This window comes from Tetrao urogallus (assembly GCF_951394365.1).
Source record: "Tetrao urogallus genome assembly, chromosome: 18".
Lineage (NCBI taxonomy): Eukaryota > Metazoa > Chordata > Aves > Galliformes > Phasianidae > Tetrao > Tetrao urogallus.
In genome coordinates, this window is record NC_136831.1 from 7,726,566 (window position 1) to 7,750,827 (window position 24,262).

A 24,262-nucleotide genomic window follows, 5' to 3' on the forward strand; every position below is an offset into this window, starting at 1 on the left:
CCTTAGAACTTTAGGCCAGCCTAATAACTCAGCAACTTCTGCTTTTGGGCAGCGTGAAGCCTTCATTGCAGAGGATTTATGTTTCCTTTTGATATTATACAGTATTTTTCTCCCAGATTTCACTGAAGTTTTGCTCTTTCTGAATTGTAAATGCAAAAAAAAAAAAAAAAAAAAAAAAAATTACTGTTCAGAATGTTCTCTCTTGAAAAGATGTTTGCTTTTCACAGCTCAAACAGAAAACAGCTCAGTGCATCCAAAAGCTGCCTCACCCTTTGAGCGTGTTCCCAGATCTCAGCCAAGAGCACTACTATGGAATAGCTGTGAGTAGCCGGAAGAGCATTGTGGGGATTGAGATGCAAATGAGCGAACCGAGCAGCCCCTTCTGCAGAGGTTCCCTATCTCCTTCTGCCCCTCACTTCGGAACTGGGGAGGCTTAACCTGGGCGCCGCGCTCCGCAGCCGCAGCCTCTGCTGTGCTCATTTTGAAGTCTCCTCAGCGTCGGTCTGATGTCAGCATCACCAAGGCCCAGAGACAACAATGCTTGCAAAGCCCCCGCCTTGTCATTACTGCCCCGAGCACCCAGCACTGAGGCCGCTGCCTTAAATCAGCTGAAACGAGGGGCGAAGGGAAGCCAAAGGCGCCGCAGAATAGCACTCTCTATTCCAACGCCTGAAAAGTTCCCAGTTTTTGGGCAGTTTCAAAAGTTCCAGTGTAATGTGAGCGGCTGCCCAGGCACTTGTTTGTTTTACCAAACGCGGAGAGTTGGAGCGCTGCGGAGGGAATCGGATCCGGGGGGCTGGGGGGCATTCAGAGGGTTGTACACATAAACACACTGAGGAATAAAGCAATATGGTGTTTGCTCTGTATGCTTTTCTTTCCAGTGGCGGGGCAGGAAGGAAAACATTCTAACAAAACCTTAAAGAAGTAACCGAGGCTCAGAGCCCTGAAGCTGTGCGGCCGCACATGAGAAGGAGAACGGGGCGTTTTGCACCATTGCGCGTTGCCATCGCGTCCCTGCCTGCTGATTGCATCTTTACATGCACTGCATCATTTGACATAATTGCTGCAATTATGTTAATACCTCATAAGCAACAGGACACTACCTGTGATTTGCAAAACAATAACAACAACAACCAAAAAAAACCTGACTCCAAAAGCTGAGCCTGCAAATGGAAAGGGATGCAGTGCTGAGGATGCCCTCCTGTTCCCGCAGCAGGCAGCTCCGAGCTGCACCATCCCTCTACGTGTTATAAAAGGCGCCAAGGAGGGTAACACCAAACTGTGAGCCTGCTGTATGTGTTTAATGCTCCTCCGTGAACTCTCACCCAGAAAAAGCCCCACAGTGCCCTGCCCTGAGCAGTGACAGACACTTGAAAGAACAACGGGACACTGAGAAACGCAGTGATCTGGAAGTGCGTTAACCCCTCTTCTATCTGTGGCTGTAGAATTGTATTATATCAACCTCGCTCCCCTTGAAAAGAACACTCAGGGCTGAGTGCTGTCTGTGTGCTGTGGGATCTTCCTCACACTTCCCCACATTCAGTTTCCCCCCCCCCATGCCCTGTTTTGTGGCTTTGGGGCTCTCCCACCTTGGAAAGCATTTCTATGCTGCTGGTGTCCCGCAGGAGGGGATTTAAGCATCCCGAGTCAACTGTGGATTAAACATGGGCATTAAACAAGACACGGTGGTATCCAGAGCGGTCATTAAGGAGAGTTCACAAATAAGATCGACTCCTAAGTGCTTCCTGTTAAGTGGCAACACAAGAAGGTTCCAGCAAAGCGATCAGCTCCCATCCTCGAGGAAAGCTGGAGAGTTGCTGGGGACCGAGGTGCGGGATGCACTCCTGGCACCCGGGGAATGTCACGGAGAGAGGGAACGAAGCCCCTCTGCCAGCGGGTCCTGCGGGGTCAGCCGAGGCCGGAGCTCACGAGGAGGGGCGGCCGGGCGCGGGGCAGTGCCGGGCACCTGCGCTGCGCCGTAACGTGCCCGAGGCGCGGCAGCTCCCGATCCGGCGCCGCGTTTTGCTCGAGCTGCAAGTGCCGGCCCCGCCGAAGAAGGAGGGAGGGAGGCAGCGGGGGAAGGAGGAGCTCAGCCTCCTCGGGGAGGCCGGCCCGCTCCCGCCCCTCAGCTGGGAGCCCGCAGCAGAGCCGCCGCAAACTTCAGAGCCGAGCCGAAGCGGCGCAGCGCGGAGTCGGGCATGGGGTAACCGCTCCGTTCCGCTCCGCCCTGCGCTGCCCGCCATGTAGGCGAGCCCACGGGAGCTGCGCGCATCGCTCCGCACCGCTCCCGCGCAGCGTTCGGCCCTGGGCCGGGGGTCGCGGCGGGGGGACCATGCGGAGCGCCCCGACCGCCGGGCTCCTGCCGCTGCTCCTGGGGCTGCGGCTGCTGCTGGGCGGCGGCGCCGAGGCGCAGTACTCCAGCGACCTGTGCAACTGGAAGGGGAGGTGAGGCCAGGGGGAGAAAGCGGGGGCTGCCCCGCGTCCCCTCATCTCGGGGAGAAACCGGGGGCGATAACAAAAGGGCGAAAGCGGGATGCCCGGCCGGGTGCGGGGAGGGGGCGGCATGAGGCGGGAGCGGGGCGGCTCTGCTCCGCTCCGCTCTGCTCCGCTCTCCCATCCCTGCGAGGCAGCACTGGCCGGGACAGGGCAGGGCTGGAGCGACCGGGGCAGGCTCCCTTCTGCCCAGCGGCGCCGTGGGCTGAGGACGATGAGGAGGAGGAGGAGGGCGGTGCCACGTTCCCGAGGAGAGATTTATCCCCTCGACCGTCTTCCCGGGGCTGTCCCGCTTTCCCCAGGGATGCGATCGGCGCTGAGATGCGCGGTTCCTCGGGACGCGCTGCACCTGCGGGCCGCTCCGCCGCTCAGCGCGCTGCTCACCACCCCGCACCGCCGCCGCTCCCGGCCCCGCAGCAGCGCCGTCCCGGCGGGTCCTGGAAGCTGCCCGCTCCGTCCCGAGAGCGCTGGGCTGCCGCAGCCCGCTCCGATCTGTTCTAATTGCCCTGAATAAGGAACGACGTCGGTTCTCAAACGTTTATCTCCCGAATTATCTCTCCTTTAATTGCTCGTAATAAGTTCAGCGTGTGCGGTTGGGTCTGTTCATGGTTTTAAAAAGCTCCTCTGCTAAAAGGCGAGCACTGCTGGATCCGGCTTTGTGTCGGCTTGAAGAGAATTGCTTTGGGAGTCAGAAATGTTGGCTGGCTGCTCTGCTGAGATCTGAATTTCTGTAAAATAAAAGTTGGGCCAGCTCGTGTCAGGAAGGTATTTTGGAGTAGGGAGAATTCAAAGTGGGGAAACAGCTGGGCTGACTCGCAGCGTAACAACTTCCTATCTGTGGCTGTCTGGAGGCTGATGCCGCTATTTACTTCTTTTCTAAACTTTTTTGGACTCCTGACAACTGATGTGTCGTTAATCCCTGTGAAGCCACTTGAAGGCAAGTCCGTTCGATATGGGCCAAACCTATTAGTCCTCTGGCAAATAATGATTGCATTATTTTCCTTTTCCGGCCTCCCTGCTCTGAAAGCTGTACCTGTTTTCATCCCTAAGCATTCCAGCTGTGTGCATCTTCTGGGTGGGCAGCTGTCCCCACAGAGCCCATGGGGAAGGGATGGAGCAGGCCTGGCTGTCTCTGGCCTCACTGGTAGCATGCAGGTGTCACCAGAAATGCTGCTGGTCCTAAGGTGTTAACTGGCACCTGATTTGTCCTAAAGGACTAGCAGTTAGGAAGGATGAAGGTACTCTGATGTGCCAATAAGTACTCTCTAATTAAGTATTTCAGTGTGGATACTTAATAGCTACGTAGGTCAGAAAGGATTTTCTATTGTGGAATGGAGTGTTTTGAAGTCATTGGGTGGTTTGTGTTATATTTTGGCCGTAACTTTGAAAAGCCTATGAACTTGGATACCAAAATTGAGTCTTTCTTCTTGCTGAGAAGTTCTAGGTTGGCTTGTGTGGGCAGACTGAGAGCCTAGTGATCTTCTACAGTAAACCTGAAGGCTTTTTCTCACCTTTATATACATCTATATTAGAAATGATGAAAATAGAATCTATTTGGTATGATTTTTTTCCCCACCAGTTTGTGAAGCGACCAGCCCATATCCCTGAGTACTGTGAGGAGCTGTGCTAGGATTCCTATGCATATCCCTCATGCTTCCAGGGGAATGTGATGCAATGCACAGTGTGACACCTGCAATTTAAGTACACTCAGTAGGCCACAGCAGCATCCTAATAAAGAGCTTAGTACAGAGCTTCTAGGAGAGCACTGTCCAGAAAGCAAGCAGAAACTTTGCTGTGGTGTGTGCCTGGTTATTACTCTTGCTGTAGCTTCAGGTTTTCTTGCTGCAGTGACTTCACAATGTTTTGGGCAAAACCACCCCACTGACATGCTGAGAATATGCTGCTCTGACCTTATTGATGCAGTCTGGAAGAGTGAGAATTCAGCTGTGATGTGGCAGATTACACCCATTGGTCTTACCCTCTGCATCAGGGAAGTCTTGATGTTGTCATCCTTAATTATCTAATTATCCCCTAAATTAGGATCTGAAGTTCTCTGTGTTCACTGAAGGGTGCTGAGAGGATGTTGGTACTCTGAGTAACTCTTCAGAGCATCTGAAATAGAAGTAGGTAGTGCCAGTCCTGTCATCGCTTTTTTCTTCTGAATAGCACCTGTTGCATATTGCAGCATAATTGCTTACTGCACCATAGATCTTTCAAGGCAGACACGGGGCAGGGCTGAAACCAGAAAGGGAGTGAGGAGACCAGTGCAGTGATTCAGGATGCTCTCATGGATTGGTATGAGGAAGCAGTGCTTGTTGTAGATGGAAGTCCCAATAAACTGCAGAGATCTGAAGGAGATGATGGATGGCTCATCCGTCACTGTAACCGTGAGTCTGCTCCCATATCTGCCTGCTGTGAATTTAAAAGCAACAAAAACATGATGTGGGGGGAAAAAAAATAGAAAAGATAGACCTGCTTTATTGTATGGTATGGACCTTTATTGCAGGGCATAAGTGGCCAGCGAGAGCTAAGCGTGGCATTAAACAAGCTTGATGTGGTGACATGTCATTTTGACTGCGAGCAAAGTGACAGGTCTGACTGGATGATGGTGGTTGCTGTTAAGTAACACTGGCGTGTATTTTGAAATCTGCTTAACTTCTGAGTCACCCTTTATTACAGGGCTTAATGTGTACAGGTACTTGTGCTTGATGTGTCTGTCCAATGGCATCACTCTTGCCTGTGGGATATAATTGGCTTTCAGAAGATAATTTCAGAGTCCGCCCTGTTTTGTTTTATTTTGTTTGAGCAGCGTGATTGTTTGAATGTTGAGGCTTTTTTTTTTTTTCCTCTGGCAGAAATTCAGTGCCTCAGTGCTGGTAGGATCACTTGCAACAGCAGTTTCAGTGCATGAGTTCACAGTTTTGCCCCATGCACCTTCCCTCTGTTTAAACACTGAGGTTTAGGAGTGGAAGTTGCCAGTATAAGGCCTACAGATCCTACGTAGCTTGTTTTGATGTCCCAAGAAGGAACAAGTGATGCATGAGGGCTCTTCTGTTTTGTTTTTTTTTTTTTTTTTGCAGTGGAATAAACTTCACACTATTTAGTTTTACTTATTCACTGCTTGCAAGAAAACAGACTTCTGTGTTTTCTGTTGAGTGGCATCACGCTCGTGCTGTGGTGAAAGCTGATTTTGTGGACCAGATGTGGATTTACAGTCAACTTGAAATGTCCCACTGAAAGTTAAGTTTCCTGAACGTGTCAAGCACTACCGAAATTGGAGGGCAAGAGACCAGAGGTCAAAAACTTGTCCCTTGATTCTCCTCCTCTGTGTTCTTGATGTGGCTTTCAAGATCATTCAGAAGCACATGTTTGCAGGCATATTATTATTAAATATGACTTTTTGTCCTGAGCTTCCTCGTGTAACCTCTATCAAGTGGGTCACACTGACACTCACAATAATGAGTCACATCAACAGTAAATGCAAACCATATGTTGGTTCGCATGCGTGTTTTTCACCCCCCCTTCCATTCCTACCCCCCCCATTTTACAAACAGTTTCTTGTTACTTTCTAAATGCTTGAATTTTAACCCCGTTCAGCACGTGAATGTATCTTTGGGGTGAAGAGCTGTCAATTCGGAGGTTTCTGTTGAGAAACCAGAGATTGATGTCATTACTTGCACTATTTTAAAACACATTCTGTCTTTGCCACAGATTTCCTGTGTACCCTTAGACAAGTTGTTTCATCCTTTTTACGTATTTTCCTTTCTTGGTTAATCTGGTAAACAGGAGTTTCTCCAAAGCGCTGAGCAGCAGATCGGGGAGCTGCATTCAGGGCCTCATTGTGGGTGGTGCTCTATGGGCGCAGAATGAAAGATGCTTATATTTGGGAGCTGGGTTGGAGCAGATCCTAAGGCCCCCAGCCCCACTCCTGCCGTGGGCTGCCTGTCCCCCAGCTCGGGCTGCCCGGGGCCCATCCATGTCCTGTGGTACCTCCAGGCTTGGGCACCACAGCTCTGTGTGCACAGCAGCGCCGGGGCCTCGCCGCCCTCTGAGTGAAGAATATCATCTCAAAATCTCATCTAAATTCACCTCTTTCTGTTGAAAGCTGTTCCTCTTTTCCTATCAGCACACTCCCTAATACAGAGCCCTCGCCAGCTTTCCTTTAGGCCTTCAAGTACCAGAGCCCCTCTTTAAGTACTGGTAAATATTAGTGCTTGAAGTCTGGGTAAAGAACGTGTGCAGGGTTGGCCCAGTAGCAGCGACGTGCAGCAGGAGCTGCTCAGAGCCATTCCTGCTTCAGGCCATGGGCAAGCAGGCTGTAGGATTTACTACAGGTTTCCCTTCAGCCTGGGCATCCCGCAGGCCTGGGATCCCTGTGTTGCTCCGGTCCCATCTCTGTGATTACTGCCCTCAAAATGACTGCTGGGGTGTTTGTTTTCTTGCCCCGGTGCTGGGCAAGGAGTGGTGATGTCCCACTGTCCCAGCAGCACTAACTGGCCCCTTTGAGCACCCGTAGCTCAGAGCTTTTGGAGTTAAGCAGTGAAAGGTTTAACCTCATGTTGAGGGAAGTAGGGGAGCTTACTTCTGTGCTTCCTAGCTATGAATGAGGAGTGGGGGGAGGTCTTTTTTCCCCACCTCCTATTTTGGAGATTGGGGTGGGAGTATCAGCAGCACCAGAGCATCCCTTTGCTCCAGCTCGCGGGGCGAGCTTGGCTTCCCTCCCAGTTTCAGATCCATTGGGAATACAGACTTGGAAGAGGAACAAAGTACTCATAGAAAGGTGGGGTCAGATCTGTGAGGCTGGAGACTGTGCTGGTGTGAGCCACCGGGAAGGGAGCTGCAGTGTACGTGTTTCACTGGTGTGCGCCCAGTCATTTGCCACAGCTCAGCTGATGGGCAGCAATCGAGGCTGTAGTAATTTAGCTGTGTTTGATCATGTGCTTATATCCTACTTAACGTTGAAGTCGATTATTAGTGGTTTGACTTTTTCTTTTGGAAGACGATTTGAAAATTGTCCTTTAATATTAAGATGAATGCTTCTGGCAGCTGCCGAGCTGGCTGGGCTAACACTCAGCCCTACAGTAGATTTCCTGCGCTTGTTGATGTGGCTCTTTGAAGGTTTGAGGTTATGACATTTGCTTTACTAGCTCTGTCATTTGCCTAACTTTCTCTTTCTTTCCTCCCTCAGTGGCTTAACTCACGAGTCTCACAAGAAGGATGTTGAACAGGTCTACCTCCGCTGTTCCGAAGGCTCCATAGAGTGGATGTATCCCACGGGAGCACTCATAGTCAACCTGCGACCCAACACTTCACCCGCCTCCTACAAACATTTGACTGTTTGCATAAAGCCCTTCAAGGACTCTGCAGGAGCAAATATTTATTTGGAAAAAACTGGAGAATTGAAACTCTTGGTCCGAGATGGAGAGCGCAGCCCCAGCAAGGTGTACTGCTTTGGCTATGAGCAGGGGGGGCTGTTTGTCGAGGCCACCCCCCAGCAGGACATTAGCAGGAAGATTACAGGCTTCCAGTACGAATTGATGAGCAGGGGGATTGCATCTGATTTGCACACAGTTTCTGGTGAGTTCTGGGATATCGGTCGTGTTTTCACGTATTGTATTGGATGCAGAACAGATGGTAGAGAGAGTGAGTGGGAAAGTGGTTGGCTCTGAATTTCATGTGCTTTTAAGGGCATGTTTTATAAACGGGCTATTGCGGAAGAATAGATATATATATTTTTAATTCCTTGTTGTTGTTTTTTGGAAGCTGGTAGCACAGGCTGAACTCCAAATTATTTGTTAAGGGTTACATTGTGAATGGTTCTCCCCTTACAGGCCTGGGGTGAATCACAGGAACTGGCTTTACCCTGCAATGAACTCCAGTGTGAACTGGGCTTCCGAGCCTTGCTGCAGCAGTTGGCTAACCGCTTTTTTTAATCAGTTTTTAAAACCCCACTGCATGTTTTGAATAACAAACATTTAAACGAGGAGGAACTCCTTTTCCGTCTTTTTCTTTTTTTTTTCCTCTACAACTACTGCTCCTTGCTGACCCAATTATTTTTTTCGTCTCTGGTGTGCTCCTTCCTCAGCTCTTCTAGTTCACTCTCTGGAGCATTGCTGTGCAGCCTCCAGCAGGCTGATGCTGTGTGCAAATGGTGCCAATGCTGTCCTCTCTCTCACCCACTCTGCAAATCAGGTTCTGCAGGGAGGAGTTTTATACCAATGAAAGTTTGTAGGAAGGGGGAATGCACAAAAGAATTTACGAGCCTTAAAAGTCCGATACCCCATAGACATTCAAGGCCAGGTTGGATGGGATCTGGTGGTTGGCAACCAGCACGTGGCAGATGGACATGGATGTCCTCTCCAACCTGAGCCATTCTGTGATTGCACTTGAGAACAAAAGCTATAGGTGTAACCTAATTGTGCTAATCAAGTAGGCAATTTGAGAAGAAGAATAATTGGTGGAGGATGATGGGGAAGGGGAATTCTTTTCAGATAGGTGGTGTCTGATTCTCTTCCATGCAGAGTTGCCTCTAGGTTTTATCCCTGATTCCTGGAAGGGGAGAAGCCCAGTGCAACCTGAGCAGCAGCAGATGAGGACAGTGTGTCCCAAAAGTCAGCCCAAGGAGCAGAGCGTAGGCTGCTGAGGGTGGGCAGCACGATGCCTTGTGCTGTGGCTGAGATGCCACTTGATACACAGCAGTGTGGTTGATGAGGCTGTCGCTGTATTTCCAGGCCGTGTGTCTCCCATCCTGTTTTGGGTAGATGACTGAACAGCTTGAGTCCCATTCTCTTCCACAACAGGACCCTGGATTAGTGCATTCGTGCATTCTTGTTGCTCTGCTGCCATGCAGATGTTAGCTGCTCAGATCTTTTCTACAGATCTTCTTCCGATGCTGAAAACAGTTCCTAACAGCCAGATAGCAGCGGGCTGAGGGCTAATGCAGTAACCCTGATAGCTGACAGATGGCGTGTTTGCCATGAAAACAAAAAAATGCAAATATTCACATATTTAAGCTGCTTTCTTTGCTCCTGCTCTGCGTGCAACTCGCAGGGCAGTATTGAGGGCTGTGCGTTGCAAGGAGACTTCAGCACTTCTGCACTTTACAAGAGCTGCAAAGAGGTCTGGCACCAACTGCAGAGCTGCTTTCCCTGTAAGATCATTTCTTCAAAGATGAATATGCTGTGCAGAATGCTAGCTATGTAGTAAAATTCCATCGCAGAAGACATTAAAGACATTGTTTGATCAGTTATTTGGAGAATGTTCCCAGAGTCAGTGCTCCTTTCTTTGTGAGGACGCAGATGCAGGCAGGCCAGCAAGAAGCAAGTCACACTTTACCAAGAAAAGTCAAGATACGATTTTTTTTTTTCCCAAAGAAAAGTTGAAATTGTTTTTGCATATGCATAAAAATAGTACAAGAGAAAGAGTGCTCATCCCCTCCCTTAATTTGCACGTGGATATGATTTCTTCTGAGCTTTGTAGAGTTGCGTGTGCTCGCCATCTCAGAACAAACCGCACTGTTCTCAGAATTCAGTGCTCTTCACTCCACATAAAATCTTGGGTATTTTTCTTCAGAGACTTTCAGCAGTCAGACTGAGGGCTGAATCTGACTACAGCCTTCCTCTCTGATAGGCACATTAAACCGCTTTTTCTAGGACTGATGTGTTTTCAGCTCTGACAGACGCTGGTTGACTCTCAGCACTGTTATAAAACAATGCGGGAGGCTTATCTGCTTCACACTCCAAGTGTCCTGTTTGGACAGAAGAAGTGTTTTAATAGTTCATCAGCAGAGCCTTCAAGGCAAACGAGAGACCTCTATTGTATTTTAAATGATTTCTTCTGCTTTTTTTTGGCTTCTATTGCTAGGGAGGGGTGATGGGGGGTGAAAACACGATGGAAATGCCATACATGACTCTTTCCACTACTCAGTCAGATGAGCACTTTTATTCTCCTATAAATATCTATATGTCTGGGGAAACTGCCAAATAGCTTGCGAGGCTTCTATGGAGCAATGCATTCGGGACCCCTTGCAGCCTGTGGACCTTCTTTCTTCTGTAGCTGCTTCTGCTTTTAGTGTGAAAACTCCAAATAAATGCTCTTTGCCAATCAGTCTGTTTGGGGAGGAAGTCTGCTGCAGTCAGCGGTGGTCTCTTCGTGGTTGGGTGCCTGAAGCTTTGGTGCTTGTGCTTTGGTCATAAAAGACCCAGGTGTGGGGCTTGGTGATCCAGCCCTTTCCTTGTGCAATAGCTATTCCAGCAATCACTCGCAATTTCTCTCGACTTTCCCTCAACGGTGTGTTTGTTTCCTGGTGATAATTATTGTACCCTGCCCTTGAGTTTACTCTGTCTTCCTAACTTGGCATCCCGGCTCTGATTAAAGAGTGTAAGTCATCTGTTTAATACTTTAATGACCTGTTGTGTCCTCAGAGTCCTGACATTGCAGGGCGCATCAACAAATCAGCGATGCTTGGCAGGGTGCCTGTGGTTTAATTAGAAAACCTCAAGTTTTATTAGTTTGCAGCCATTCTTTCCCACTTAATCAGAGCCTTGCAAATAATTCAGCAGAAAACACACACAGGTTCTGAATAAGCCTTTCCCTTTTCTCGGGAAGGTTGAAAGACACGGCAAATTGCTACGATTTTCCAAATTTGGGGAGCTTGGCTCTGAGTTTGCCTTACCACATTCTCTAAAGGTTTCCCTAATTGGGGGAAATACGTATTGTACACTGATATGCTTTAATCCAGATTTCTGAAATCTGGCACAGGATGGTTTTTAGTCCTGTGGTGACCAGCAAAAAAATGCATTTCACGTCACTGGGAATTAGCAGTCCCATGGAAGGGTCAGCTTCACCATTCGGGCATCCCGATGGCCGTGTTCTCCCTGATACCCAAGGCCATGGGTGGTTGAAATGGTTTCATTTTCAGATTAGGTGTTGGGTTGGAACCCCCCAATGTAATTCGCACCCGTGCAGATGGGTGTAGATGGGCCATTGACTTCAGCCAGTGCTTTCAGTGGCTCTGAAGCCCAACTGAGGAACTGAGGCAGAGCGACATTTTGGCTCCAGGCCATCGAGAAGCTGCAGAACTCGTTTAGGTTGTTGAGTTCTGTTGATTCTCATCTCTTCTGCTGGGTTGAAATACTCCGCGGCTGTTATACTGGCAGGTAGATGGAGTTTTTGCCAGGAGTGTTGTTCAGCTCCCAGCAGTGTTCTGAGAGCGGTGATCCACCCAAACTGCCAGGTCTGGGTCTGCGGGGATCAAATTCCTATGGAAAGGGCAAAGGTCTCTTGAGAATCATTTGCTTTTCCTGTTCTTCAGCTGCTCCTCTACCGACCTGAAACAGGGCTCTGTACGTTTGGCCAAGCGCTGGAGGACCGAAGGACCTTTATTTCCTCCCTGAGTTCAGTATTTCAGGAATATGGCATCCAAGCTCTGGATCCATCTTTACACAAGCATAATTTGCCTTTCCCATTATGCACTCGTGGGGTTATCTATAATTTGATTGTTAGGGCTCAGGAGGTAAATTGAAAGCACTTTCATTACCCACCCACTTTTGTGTAGTAAAGAAGTCAAACTTTAACAAAAATGGCCCTTTATCTTGATGGCATCTCCCCACTTAGAGCAGGTTCTAGTAACTGTTTGATATGTTTTCCTTATTAATGCTGGGTACCTGCCTGAGAATATTAATAGATAGGAGGTCCTGTGCTGAAATGGGCATCTGAAAAACAAAAGCAGAACTGGATAAATCCAGTTAACTAATGAAGGACAGTATTCAGCTATTTCCTGTAAGCTATTAATTCACTGGCCTGAGAAAACAGACTGGAAATTAAGAACGCTTATTGGTATCTGGGCTATGATTAAGAGCTTAAGAGCAAAGCTTTTTGGGTTCCTTCCTGGGTGAAATGATTTTGAAGCGCAGTTCTGATACACGGGCAGCACACATGCTCTGCTCAAACCCTCTTACACTGAGCAGGGCTGATGCTTTCAGGAGTCAATGGGCCTCAATAAGGCGAAACTGTTGAACTGAGAAGTCTTCAACCACCAATAAAATAAAACGGGAGGGATGCCCTAATTTAATCTCTCCTTTCCCAAGCAAATGGGTTTGACAGCAGTCTCCTGTGGCCCCGCTTGCCCTTTGATGTTGCCAGGGCAGGAGCTGGTTCTGCAGTGGGCAGACGAGGTGACAATGGAGCAGCAATGATAAATACACAGCTGCAGGGGACAGGCTGTAAGAAAATAGCTTATTTTTGCTAGACTGGCCACGAATGCCGTTAGCTTATTTCCCAACTCAGTGGGCAGTCAAAACCAATAAGCAGTCAGGTGAATTGTGCGGGCAGCTGGGGCTCTGCTTTGCGCTGACCTTTATGTATTGCAGGAGATGGTCCCCACCACCAGGTCTGCAATCCAGCCGAGTTGCTTGGCAGTCTTTAATAATGCTCTGTGCTTGCTCGGCGAAAGTGTTTAGCTTGCTAATTCCTGAGGCTGTAGTTATAGAGGGGATGGGGGAGCTGCATTCCTCCTCCTGTCCCTCCACCTTCCTGGAGGAGTAAGAAACTTAGGTCAGAATTTGCCTGCGCTGGGGGCTCGATTTGCAGGGTGGAAAATCTCTTTAGCTGTAATCTGTTGTAGAAGCCAGAAAGCATTCACTGTAATGTTACGTGGGTACCTGGAAGCTGCCGTGGGCCCAAAGCTGTGACTTGTTAAATATGCATGGGGAGCCTGGCTGGGTTTTCCAGTGCTTTAACCCATCCCCAGGATCGCTTGTGTGTGCTGGATGGAGCTCTGCTCCAGTGGGGCTGTCAGGAGATTTACACCAATGTAGTCAAGGTCTAAGTGGAAGTGAGAAATGGAAGGCAAAGAAAAGGAAAAATTCTGTGTAGGATAGGTCAGTGATCTGAGGATGACAAGAAAAGAGGGGAAAAAAAAAAAGAATGCATATGTCTTAAAGCTTTTCCTGTTACAAATATAGAACCTGAAGTAAGTTTTTGTGGGGCTCACAGAGCAGTGGTATCACATCCATCACTTCCCTGCGTGGGGCTGAGCCCGCTATGAGAATGTGCTGACCCAGTAAACCTGGGTTTAAAATGACACTCACTGTGTTCCTTCAGAGCTCTCCTGTGTACCAGAAAGAATCCGCTTTCTAGAAACAGGCAGAAGGGCCGGTGTGGATGTGAATGTAAAAGTGCTTTTTTTTTTTAAAGAACCACTTAATCTTTGATCTGCCATTACCCTGCTCTCAGGGTTTAACTTTAACCAGCCACTCGTTACTTAATTCTATCCTGCTCCCCATAGGAGGCATTAATGGCCAGGAGAGGTGGGGATGGGGAGAGGGCTGCATTGTGCTGCTGGCACAGCTCAGCCCATGGGTGCTGACTGCAGTGCTCTGGCAGGGAAATGGGAGACAACGCCGTGTAACTTCTCATCTCCTGCCCTTGCACGCTGTCTGAACGGAGTGTTTTGTTAGCTGTCTGTCACAGACCAAACCAAACAAGACATCAGAACTTCCCTTCTAACTTTGTTTTCCTCGATCTGGTGAGCGCGTGCTTTTACAGGGCTCTGGAACGGCATTTTCTTTAGAAGAAAAAAATATTTTCGCAGTGAATTTCAGGAGGGGATGATGAGCCAAGCCATAAATCTTTGTTGTTTTTCAGTCAGGAGAAATATTTGCTCTGTCTTGTGCTGCTGGGGGGTGCCAGGGCCGCATGGAAGTGCAGTGCTGCAGCTGTGGGGCAGGAGCAGAACCCAGACCCCAGGTCCTGCAACCCTCGGGGGATCTCTGACCCACAACATCTCAGCCCCATCCTTGTGCCTGCCCAGAGCTTCCCATTCCTGGTCCTTGGTGGAGCAGCAGCGGTTCGAGGAAGGAGAAAGGAATCCTCTTGGGGACAAACAAATTGATTTTATTTTTTAATGGCTTTATGTTGGTGTCTTGTGGGCATACAGCAGAAGTTCCCAGCAGTCACTTGCTTTTCTATTTAATTGCAGGGAGAGAGAGAGAAAGCAAAGAAATGGCAGGTGGTTACTGAGGCTGCTCGCACAGGAGCACGTGAGGGTGTAATTGCTTCTTGTTTGCTGGGCTCTATTTGCTGGTGCAGTTTGAACAGGGGGAATTAAACCAAAGATTTGGTTTACTCAGTACAGCTATTTGGACGTGATACGCTGCAGGCTTGACTGTAACTGAGGGGTTTTATAGGACTGGTGATGCAAGGGGTAAAAGTGCAGGAGCTCAGCTAGGTGCTGACCTCGCTACTGCTGCACTAATGTTGTCCCAGTGAGGCTCTGCCATGAGTTTTTCTCCATCAGCACCAAGCCTGCAGCCCAGCTCCACACTGGGAACGAGTGGGGAGAGACCAGAAGGCAGCAATGGAGGCTGAGCAATGGTTGCATGTGGCAGGAGGGGCAACAGAGAAGGGAGAAGGTGTTGGGGACACGCAGTAGGCAGCCCAGAGGAGATGGGGCAGCAAGAAGCATTGTGAAGTTATGACACTTCTTGGGATTTCTCCTGGGTTGGAGCCACTTGTGCTGGGAGGTAGAGTTTAATAGCGTCTGGTGATGCTTGAATAAAATCTGCTGTGCAATTTCTTTTGTTTCTTTCCCTTTTTTTTTTTTTCCCCCTTTCAACAAATGGCTGTTTGTGTTTCTAGCTGACCTTTCAGCTCATTTGTCAGAATGGGTGCTGCATCTTGGAATAGCAGAAAAGCATTGACTCTGCAGTGCAACCCCAGAGAACCCTTACATGCTCCAGAGATGCTGAGCCAAGTTTCATTTTGAAAGCTGTTGCAAATGCAGCTTGCCTGGTACCAAATCTCTCCCTCAAACTGTTTACATAAATAGTCTTCCTTGGTACTTAGGACTTTAATACCTTCTTGGAAGACATTTCTGTGAAAAGATAAATTTCTGGTTTATGGGCTCTTGTCTTGACGTTTCTCAGAAAGTGAAGGTCATCACATCTCTACTGGTGAGGTTTACAGTGTGCTTTTTTTATTCTGTGCAGGAAGGATGTGGTATTAACTCAATTCTCTTGGCACGGTCCGTGCCACAGCATGTGAAACTCTGCATTTCATTAAACTTATTTGCAGGTTTAAATAGTTCTTGGCCAGTGGTTTCTATTTTCCAAGTTACTTCTGGAAACCTGTACGTATGTGCACATTGAACCTAATGTTGGAAATGAGGTAAGGCAAGGGGCTGGAGGAGGAGATTTTTTTTCTGAAGATATAAAATAACCAAGATCCCTGCTTGAGACACAGAAATTAGAGGTGGCTCTCCACTGCAGCATCATTGCTTTGGATCAGCTGTTGAATCACCATCTTGTTCTGTACCAAATATTGGCTGAATTGTGGTGGTATAGGGAGGGAGACACTTGAGGTTTTTTTGCTTAGCACAGAGCTCAGATTAACTTTATAGTGGATATGATTAATAATGGAGATGGTTCTTTCTGCCTTCAGGAAAGCACTGAACTGGTTCTGTGCATTATTCATAGCATCAACCTTTTGGTTTAAAGAGCACAATCCTTCCTCACCCCATATGATGGCCATTGAGCCGAGGGGCTGGGATCAGCACAAGCCCAAATGTTGGGTTTGCTCCCCAGCTTGGCATTTTCCTACTGACACGCTAGGAAAAGTGCAGTGCTTGCAGAAAAGCATGTAATCCTATCCCATGCGAAGAACAGGAAAGCCTTGTAAAACAAAAGAGTGATGAGAGAGCTCCTCTGTGTGTTGTGACTGGGTGTCTGTGACTTGCAGCCCAGCTGCTCGGTGTCATCCGGCCGCGTTTTCCCCTTGTGTGTGGCTGCAGGTATTGTGTTAAGCACAGGTGTGCTGGATGTAGCTCTGCTGGTTTGAGCTCCATTTTATATTTAAGAAGAGGCATTGACATGCAGATGTGTTGATGTAGCTTGGAGTGGTGTTTCACTGTGGGGGTTGTTTGGAGGATGAAAGTTATTCTGCCTTTCTCTGGAAGAGCTTTGTGAGGGGGTAGGAAAGCTGGAGGTACACTTAGAAAGATGATTAGTCAGGGCTGGGTGAACCAGCGGTTGCCAAATAAATTTTGTGACAGGAAAGCTGTCCTTTCGAAAAGCCTAGGCGAACTTGAAAAGTAAGAATTCAAAGAATTTATTCAGCTTTTTAATTAGTGGAAGTAGGATCAGGGCAAGATCTTTTCTTTTTTTTTTTTTTTTTGTGCTCATATGATGTTTTGCCCTTAAGCCCTTGCGCCCAGGTTGCATGCAGCAGTTGGTTGAGCCATAGTCATTTCTGCTGAGGGCTCAGAAATAGGACTGAGAAATGCAGCATCACTGGAGAAACCACATTTCTATTTTTACCATCTGCTCCCGGAAGCCTGCGCTCTGCGTTTCCAGGAAGGACACTCATCCTATGATGCCCTTTCCAGTATGGCTGCAATTACAGAGCTGCCAGCAAGAGTTTGAAGGGTGTGGGTGGGTACTTTTTGTTCAGCCTGAACCAGTGCTGATGTGAGGCTGGCAGCTTTCATCTCGGAGGCTGAGGTGCTGCAATGCTGGCTGGCTTGGTTTAAAGCAGCCTGGACTGCAACAAAACCCCCAAACCGCTTTGAATGCCTTCTGCTGAGCTTACCAACAAGAGGAAGGGATGCCTGTTTTAATCAACTGATTCAAACCTAGGGCTAACAAAGTGCTTCAGCCCTACTTGGGCCTCCTCAGGAGCTTCTGGGACTTGGGATGTCTGATTGCTCTTCAAAGAGTTATGCAGAAATACAAATGCATGGCACGAGAAACTGAAGTGCTGATGAAGTAGCGGTGTGCCTCCCTCCTCCACACCTCCACCACACCGCACGCGTGTACGAGCTGAACGAAACCGAAGGGTATTCCTCAGTAAGGTGGTTTTCTGCAATTACTTTGCAGTCAATATTTTCACTTCTGCTTGAAGGTTGTCTCTCTTCCTGTGTCTGCTGTCAGAGCGATGATGATGTTCAGCAGAGCCCAGCTGGAGCCGTGGGGTGGATGGGGAAGGGTTGATGGAGGTGAGGAAATAGAGCTCTGGGATGGGGTGTGAGGACCTGCAGAGACATTCTTCCATTCTTCTTGATGGCATGTTAAGGAAATGTAGGACAAGGCTGAGAACTCCTCTTCCTCATTGGTTGGAAGCCGGTTTTGGGTAAGCTGAAGTTGGTCAGGCCCTTGTGTGGCTGCTGAAACAAACATTTCAAGGGAAGATCAGACCTATCTGTGTGATTTCTATGATGTCTGCATCATGGGTCACAACGGATGGGTCCTGCAGGGAACTGTTCTCCTAAACCACAGTGATGTCCCTTTGAATAACCCTCACCTCCCTCTTCCAAAGGATAGAAGAGTTTTATGGTGCCCCAAACCAAAAGGGATGTGTGCTCTTGGAAAGGGCGCCACTTACCCACAGCCCTTGAAGCGGTGAGGAGACCCAAGCTAAACTGCAGCACTAAAGGTGCCCTTAAATCCACCCCCAGGGTAGGAAGCGGCTGTCTTCAGCCATCTCAGCTCTTTGGCACTGGCCTCGCTGGGAGCCACCTGGAGTTCTATGCCCTCCTTTGGGCCACGTCTGCCCCGTTCGGAGCGTTTCAGCCTCCCTATAGAGCAGATCAGCAGCGTGCTCAACAAAGCTGTTGGCCAACAAGTGCAGTCTATTGTTAGCATCGCTGCGTCCTCCTCGGTAACATCAGGTTCAGAGGGCAAATCGCTCAAAGCAGCTGGGACATGACTGCTGGCTCGTGAGGAATGATGTAATTACATCTCCCTCTGCGGGGAGGTGAATAGAGAGGCCTTTGGAGGCACCGGGCCGCGGGGTGGAGGGAGAGGGCTGCCTCAGGTTACTTCAGGTCAGGATACTGTCAAAATCCATCAAAGGCATTCCCAGGAGAGTCGGCAGCCGACGTGCACAATGCAGGCTTTATGCCACAAGCGGTGCGGTTGAGTTATAGGCATCTGGGCTTTAGAGGGCTTCAATAAAACGTTGCTTTTCTCTCTTTTTTTTTTTTTCTTTTTTTTTTTTTTCTACTTCCCCTGCTGCTGTGTGAATCGAGGCTCTTTGGCTTATTGAGTCTGAAGGAATTAGTGCAGCTGACGGTGGTGGTGTTGCTGCAATTTCGGAGCTGTGCTTTGGGACATGAGAACCTGGGCAGACCTCGAGCTGTCCCCAGGGAGTCGGGCATTGGGGAAACACAGCCTCTTGTTTGGCAACTGGGCCCTTTGCTCGGAAAATGAACATCTTCACCTGCTGTGCATGTGTGAAATGTTGGTTTTCCCTTTTCTTTTTTTTTTTCCCCTTCAGTTTTGATGCAAGTAAGGGTGCTTCCTCTTTCAGCCTGGAAGTGTACGCATGGTTCTGACCTACTGATAGAGGAAAACACCTGCTGCCCAGGGCAGATTGGTGCTGAAGGGCACCCCAAATGACAAAGCTGTGGCATAAACACGTGGATTCTTTCATGGCTGTAATCCAAAAGAAAGCATAAGCACTGTCTCCTTCTTAAGATTTTATTTATGGGACTGCACAGGAATGAAGCTTTAGTTGTAGCCAGTGCATGTTATTTGCTTTTTAATGGTCCATTTACCTCGGCAGTAATCCTTCACAACTCACTTTCCATCTGTGCTTGGATAGCCAGTTTTTGCCACTTGCAGGATGTATTTGATACTCTGTGAATGCAGATGTGGGAGCTGTTCCACAGAAGAGGATTTCTGTTCTTCATCTGTCTGGTATTGCAGCGATGGGTGGTGGTAAATGGTTGTTAAATGAGCTTGCATGCCACCAAGCTGCTGTGAGTCAGCATGGATCTGAAGCAGGCTGTAAGTAATGATCTAGTGTGAGCAATACTGAGCGCTTTTAATTTCCTTCTGCATTTAAAAAGGATGCAGGATTTTGCCTTGAGTCTGCAATTAAAATGATTTTGTTCCACGTATATGCGTACACTTGCTCATTTGACATATTACAGTGTCAGACTATTTAAATTGATGGAACCACTTATTTTCTTTTTCATCTTTAATGCAGTTGCTTGTGTTGCACTCATTTGGAGAACAAAAATGGCTTAGTCATTCTGTTTTTTTTTATTTTCTGGGTTGGACAAACTACAGAGATGTCTGGTCTAAAGAAGACTGTTTTCACTCAGAGAAGCCCAGGATGCCTTTTCGTTATTAGATCTTTGCAGAGCAAAATATCTGAAATCTGGCATTAAAAATCCAGCTGTGTTTTTTGTGGATGTCCATCAGTTGTGTTTTTAGAACTTCTGTTCGTGTGAAAATGCTGTAGGATTCCCAGAGCTTTTCAGGTCACCTCCATTTCAGGGACGTAAGCCAGGACCTGATGTGGGCAGAGGGAGGCTGGGGAATGGGGTGGGATGGGTTTGTTGGGTGCCACTGTGGGATGTGATGTGATTTAGGGTTTTCTGTCAGATGCAACTTGGATGTTTGGTTTAGCCACTAATCAAAGTCTCTTGAGTCTAAAAATTAGCATAGTTTTAGACTGACATTATTGTAGTATTCCAGTTGTGTCCAGGCTTTGGCTGGCTTTGTATTTCTCATGATATTAAACAGTTTCCAAAGTTTTTTGAAAAAGAGATGCAGTGGTATGTGGGAGCGTGGGGGAAAGAAGGCCAGCAAGGGCTGGATTGTTTCTAAAAGGCCCAAAGGCATCCAGGTTCCAATCAATAGAAATACTCAGATGATCCAGATGCTTTAACAAAACTATTTTGCCTATTCCTAGCCTCTTCTTTTAGAGCTTCTTAACCTTTCTGAATAATTCCTTCAAATATCTCCGCACAGAAATGTGCGCTTTCTATTCTCTTTAATCCTATTAAACAGCATGTTACACTGTGTATTAATCATCTGACTGGAGTAAATCTGGTGGATTGGATTCAATAATCCTTCTTTCTGGATCACCGCCTTTCCGGGACCTTGGAAAGAATCCGAGCTTTGCCCTGTCTTACGCCACAGATCGCCTTGTGCTGCGTGCTGGGGAAGGCTGATGGCTGAGCGCTGCTTAGGAGAGTTTCGAGGTACTTTGTGCAATGGATGAACTCCCCCAGAAAGCTGACAGCACTGAGGGGAAGGGTGTGACAGCTGGAGGATCCGGCAGCCAAATGCTTTCAGATGTCGAGGTTCAAGCTCACATTTTTTGGGGAGGTGTGTAGGAGAGGTGAAGCTTCAGCTTCGGGTTTGGTTTGATGTAGTTTCAGTGCATTGCCCCGTCTGCAGCTGCTCTCCTGCAGCTTCCCACCTGCGTGGATCAGGGCAGAGCAGCTCAATGGGTGTTCATTTTTCTGGCCTTCAGAACGACTTCGAGTGGGCTCGGATCCCTGAGCCTCCAGTGGAAAGACTTAATTAGCATCCCTAGGCAGGGCAGACCCTGATAGTAAGCAAATTCCTGAACTCAGTGGGGCATTATGGAAACATCTGTACTGCAACTACAGCACCTTCTCCTCAGAAATAGCTGGCTGAGTACAAAGAGGAGCCACATTCTTGCATTGATTAGATTAGTGCAGATATCCAAATGTTTCCAGCAGTACAGGAAATGGTCTTTGTACTGCTTGAGCTCTACCAGATACAGGCTCAAGTTTCCGCTTTGCCTTGATGCCCTCAAACACATGCGCTGGTTTTTCTCTCCCTTCTTTGCCTCCCCCACTCTGTAACCTCCTGGAACTTTGATGTGGTGATAGACTAAATGGCTTGTGAAATAGCCCAACAACACTTGATAGAAATTGTAAGAAAGAAGCTTTGCCATCAGCCTTTAAAAGGCACATGATCTTCAAAGCGCTTTCAAGAGCTTTGAATTCGCAGCAGATCTCTCTGCAAATGCACCCGGTATCAAAACACATTTTGCATAAGAGCAGCGAGTGTGTGGGGTGTTTGCTGGATAACACATCCCAGCAGGAGTGTTAAAGAGATCCATATTCCTACTTAATTACAAAAATCTCTTGGGGGTGGGGTTGGCCTGCGTTTCTCTCAGCGTTGTTGATGCCTGTCAGATCTTTGGATCTGACAAAGATCCCTTGCTCCCCCCAAGCAGATTTTGGTTCATTTCAAACCAGCTATTTATTTCCAATCCTGTGGTCCTGTGCTAACTCTGCCCCTTTCTCTCCAGCTCCATGCCGACCATGCAGTGACACAGAGGTCCTCTTGGCCGTCTGCACTAGTGATTTTGGTGAGTTATTGTTTCCCTCCACCTTTGTTGTCCCTCTTGATTATGGCATCTGTCACCAAACCTCCATGAAAAGTGACAAACACCCACTCAAATTTGGCAAACCCCACTTGTGATAAATGCTGTAAATCCAAAGGGTTGGGGTGCACGTGAGGATGACCTCAAAATGCTCACCTAGTTCCCCAGGGTGGGCAGAGCATGGTGGAAGCAGAAGTTTGAAGACTTTTTGGGTACCTCTACTTGCTGCTCTAAAATGGGCTGCTGACAAAAGACCAAAAGTTTCAATAATTCTCTGCTTCCCTTTTAAAAGAGGAAATCAGTACTAGCTGGTATCAGTACTAGCTGGTATCTGTGATGGCTGCAGAACAGAAAGTACATTGTCAGAGCAATAAGCATGTAACTTGCTGTTATAAATCTTTGTTGCATTCCATACTGTTTTTCTGATGCAGTTATTTTTGTGCTTGAATTTAATACGTGGGTGCCTTTCCCAGACAGGTTGCAAACGTGACTTGTAACAAACACAAATGTGTGCTGGAGGTTACTAACACAAACTCAACTCTAGAAATAGCAAGGAACCAAACCCAGGGCTGCTGTAGTGAGATCACTCACCTTTGAGCTGCCTGGTTACTGGGGGCTGAATTTGGACCCCATTATTCCAATGGGGGTTTGGGGAAACCCTTCCTCACATCCTTTTTGTGTTCCCAGTGATCAGAGGCTCCATTCAAGACGTAACGAACGAGGCAGAAGAGCAAGAATCCGTGATTCACGTCGGCATCAACAAACTGTACAGGCAGAAGAGCAAAGTCTTTCAACTCACAGGGGAGAGTGGGAACTGGCGAGGACAAATAAAGACCCTGCTGGAGTGTGGGGTGAGACCAGGAGATGGAGACTTTCTCTTCACAGGACGCATGCACTTTGGGGAAGCCAGGTTAGGCTGTGCCCCTCGATTTAAAGACTTCCAAAGGATGTACAAAGAAGCAAAAGACAAAGGGCTAAATCCATGTGAAATTGGCCCAGATTGAAACCCCCTGTTTGGCTGAAGGTCGCTTTTAGCTTTGGGCAGGGAATATTTCCTGGCCTCGGTGAATACTCTGAACAGTAACTGAGAGCATGGCCAGATCTGGAGTGCAGGCTGAGACCTTGCAGGACACATCTGCAGCCTGCCATGCTGTTAGACTCATGGAAGCAACAGAGGTACGAGCTCAGAAGGCTGCCAAGCAAGCAAGGCTGGATTTTTAACCAATCTTGTCCTTATGAATTAAGTTATTATATTTTTTTAGTGACTTCCGTAGGAAAACAAACCAAGAAAACTTCCATGTCTTAATAAAAACCCAAATGAAAACCAACATGCCTTTGTATCTTTTTAATACTAATTTTTGAAAATGTCTTAAGCTGATGTAGCATTTGGTATGGTGTATTCTGTATAAATGGCCAAGAATGTGATAGAGCACAGTAAACCATCTTAACGTGGCTGCTTTGTAAAAAGCTTGGTGTACAATTCAAAGTTGTTTCTTATGACAGAAATTTATGGAGCCAAACTCGTGTGTGTGTTCTTTTTTTATTTGAAAGAATGTACAATCGCCGCCTGCAATTTTTCGGCCAGGCTGGCAAATTCTTTCCATTCCAGAGAAATAAAGGTCCCTGGATTTGACACGTGCTGTTTAAAATCTTTATTTTTCCTTCTCCGTAAAGCTGATCTCGGCGACTCCAGATGTGCTCGTAGATCAGTTTCTGGGCTGCTCGCTTATTTTGTGGCTTCTCTGAGCAGAAGCAGAGTTCCTGTGAGGCATCGGGAACCGCAGTGCTTTTCAAAGGGGAAGCAGGACCTATTTTGGGAGAATTTTAGACACGTGGCCAGGCAGGACTCTTAAATGTGCTCTCTGCTGCCTATGGGGTTATTTTGGGAACACCTCTAAGAGCCAGGCTGGCCCTTGGTGCTCGCTTGATGCTTCTGGTTGTGCTAGCAGTTCAGTGTGGATGCTCATGCGATCCCCAGGGCTGGACCTCCTCCTGAAAACCATTCTCACCATGTCACTTAGAATCATAGAATCATTAAGGTTGAAAAAGACTACAAAGAGCATCCAGACCAACCACAGCACTGCCCACTAACCATCTCCCTAAGTACTACATCCACGCATTTCTTGAACATCACTTATGTAAGCAGTGCCCAGGGGAGGGACAGTGGCTGTCGCCCACCATTCAGTCCCATCATTCCCCATAACCTGCAATACAGCCCTTTAAGAAAGACTGTTTAACCTCTTGCTTGTGCTTCTGCTTCAGCACTTTCTATCACTTCAATTTGTAGGCCACCAGCTTCTCTGTATAAAAAAAATCTCCTCTCGGTGAGTCGAAAAGCCTTACCCCTCCAATCCCCTCCGTGTAGTTGCTGTTCCTGAGGCTTAAGGAGGACTGTGTGACTTGAGGACGGCCTTCCCAAGTGTGGCTGCAGGAAGATCTCAGGTGGTTGGGACAGGGATGTCCTACAAGACTTCCCAGGTGGTTAAAAACAAGGTTGTTACGAAATACAGGCCCAAAGTGGGACAGAAATCCCACTGAAACCATGTGTGGGGCTTCACCCAGCAAGACTCATTGAGGGCTTGCAGGGCAAGGGAAATTCCTCTTGGCCATGCTGAGAAGA

The 24,262-nt window shown here is 47.9% G+C and overlaps 1 protein-coding gene across 1 annotated transcript; it reads left to right on the forward strand.

Moving 5' to 3' along the window:
• Nucleotides 1–2,332: 2,332 nt before the first annotated feature.
• Nucleotides 2,333–22,646, forward strand: METRNL (meteorin like, glial cell differentiation regulator; the record flags this gene model as incomplete). Its single annotated transcript, XM_079544429.1, has 4 exons — nt 2,333–2,445; nt 7,682–8,070; nt 21,568–21,627; nt 22,330–22,646. The coding sequence occupies 4 exons, from the start codon at nt 2,333–2,335 to the stop codon at nt 22,644–22,646; spliced, it is 879 nt and encodes a 292-aa protein (XP_079400555.1).
• Between the last annotated feature and the right edge of the window lie 1,616 nt (nt 22,647–24,262).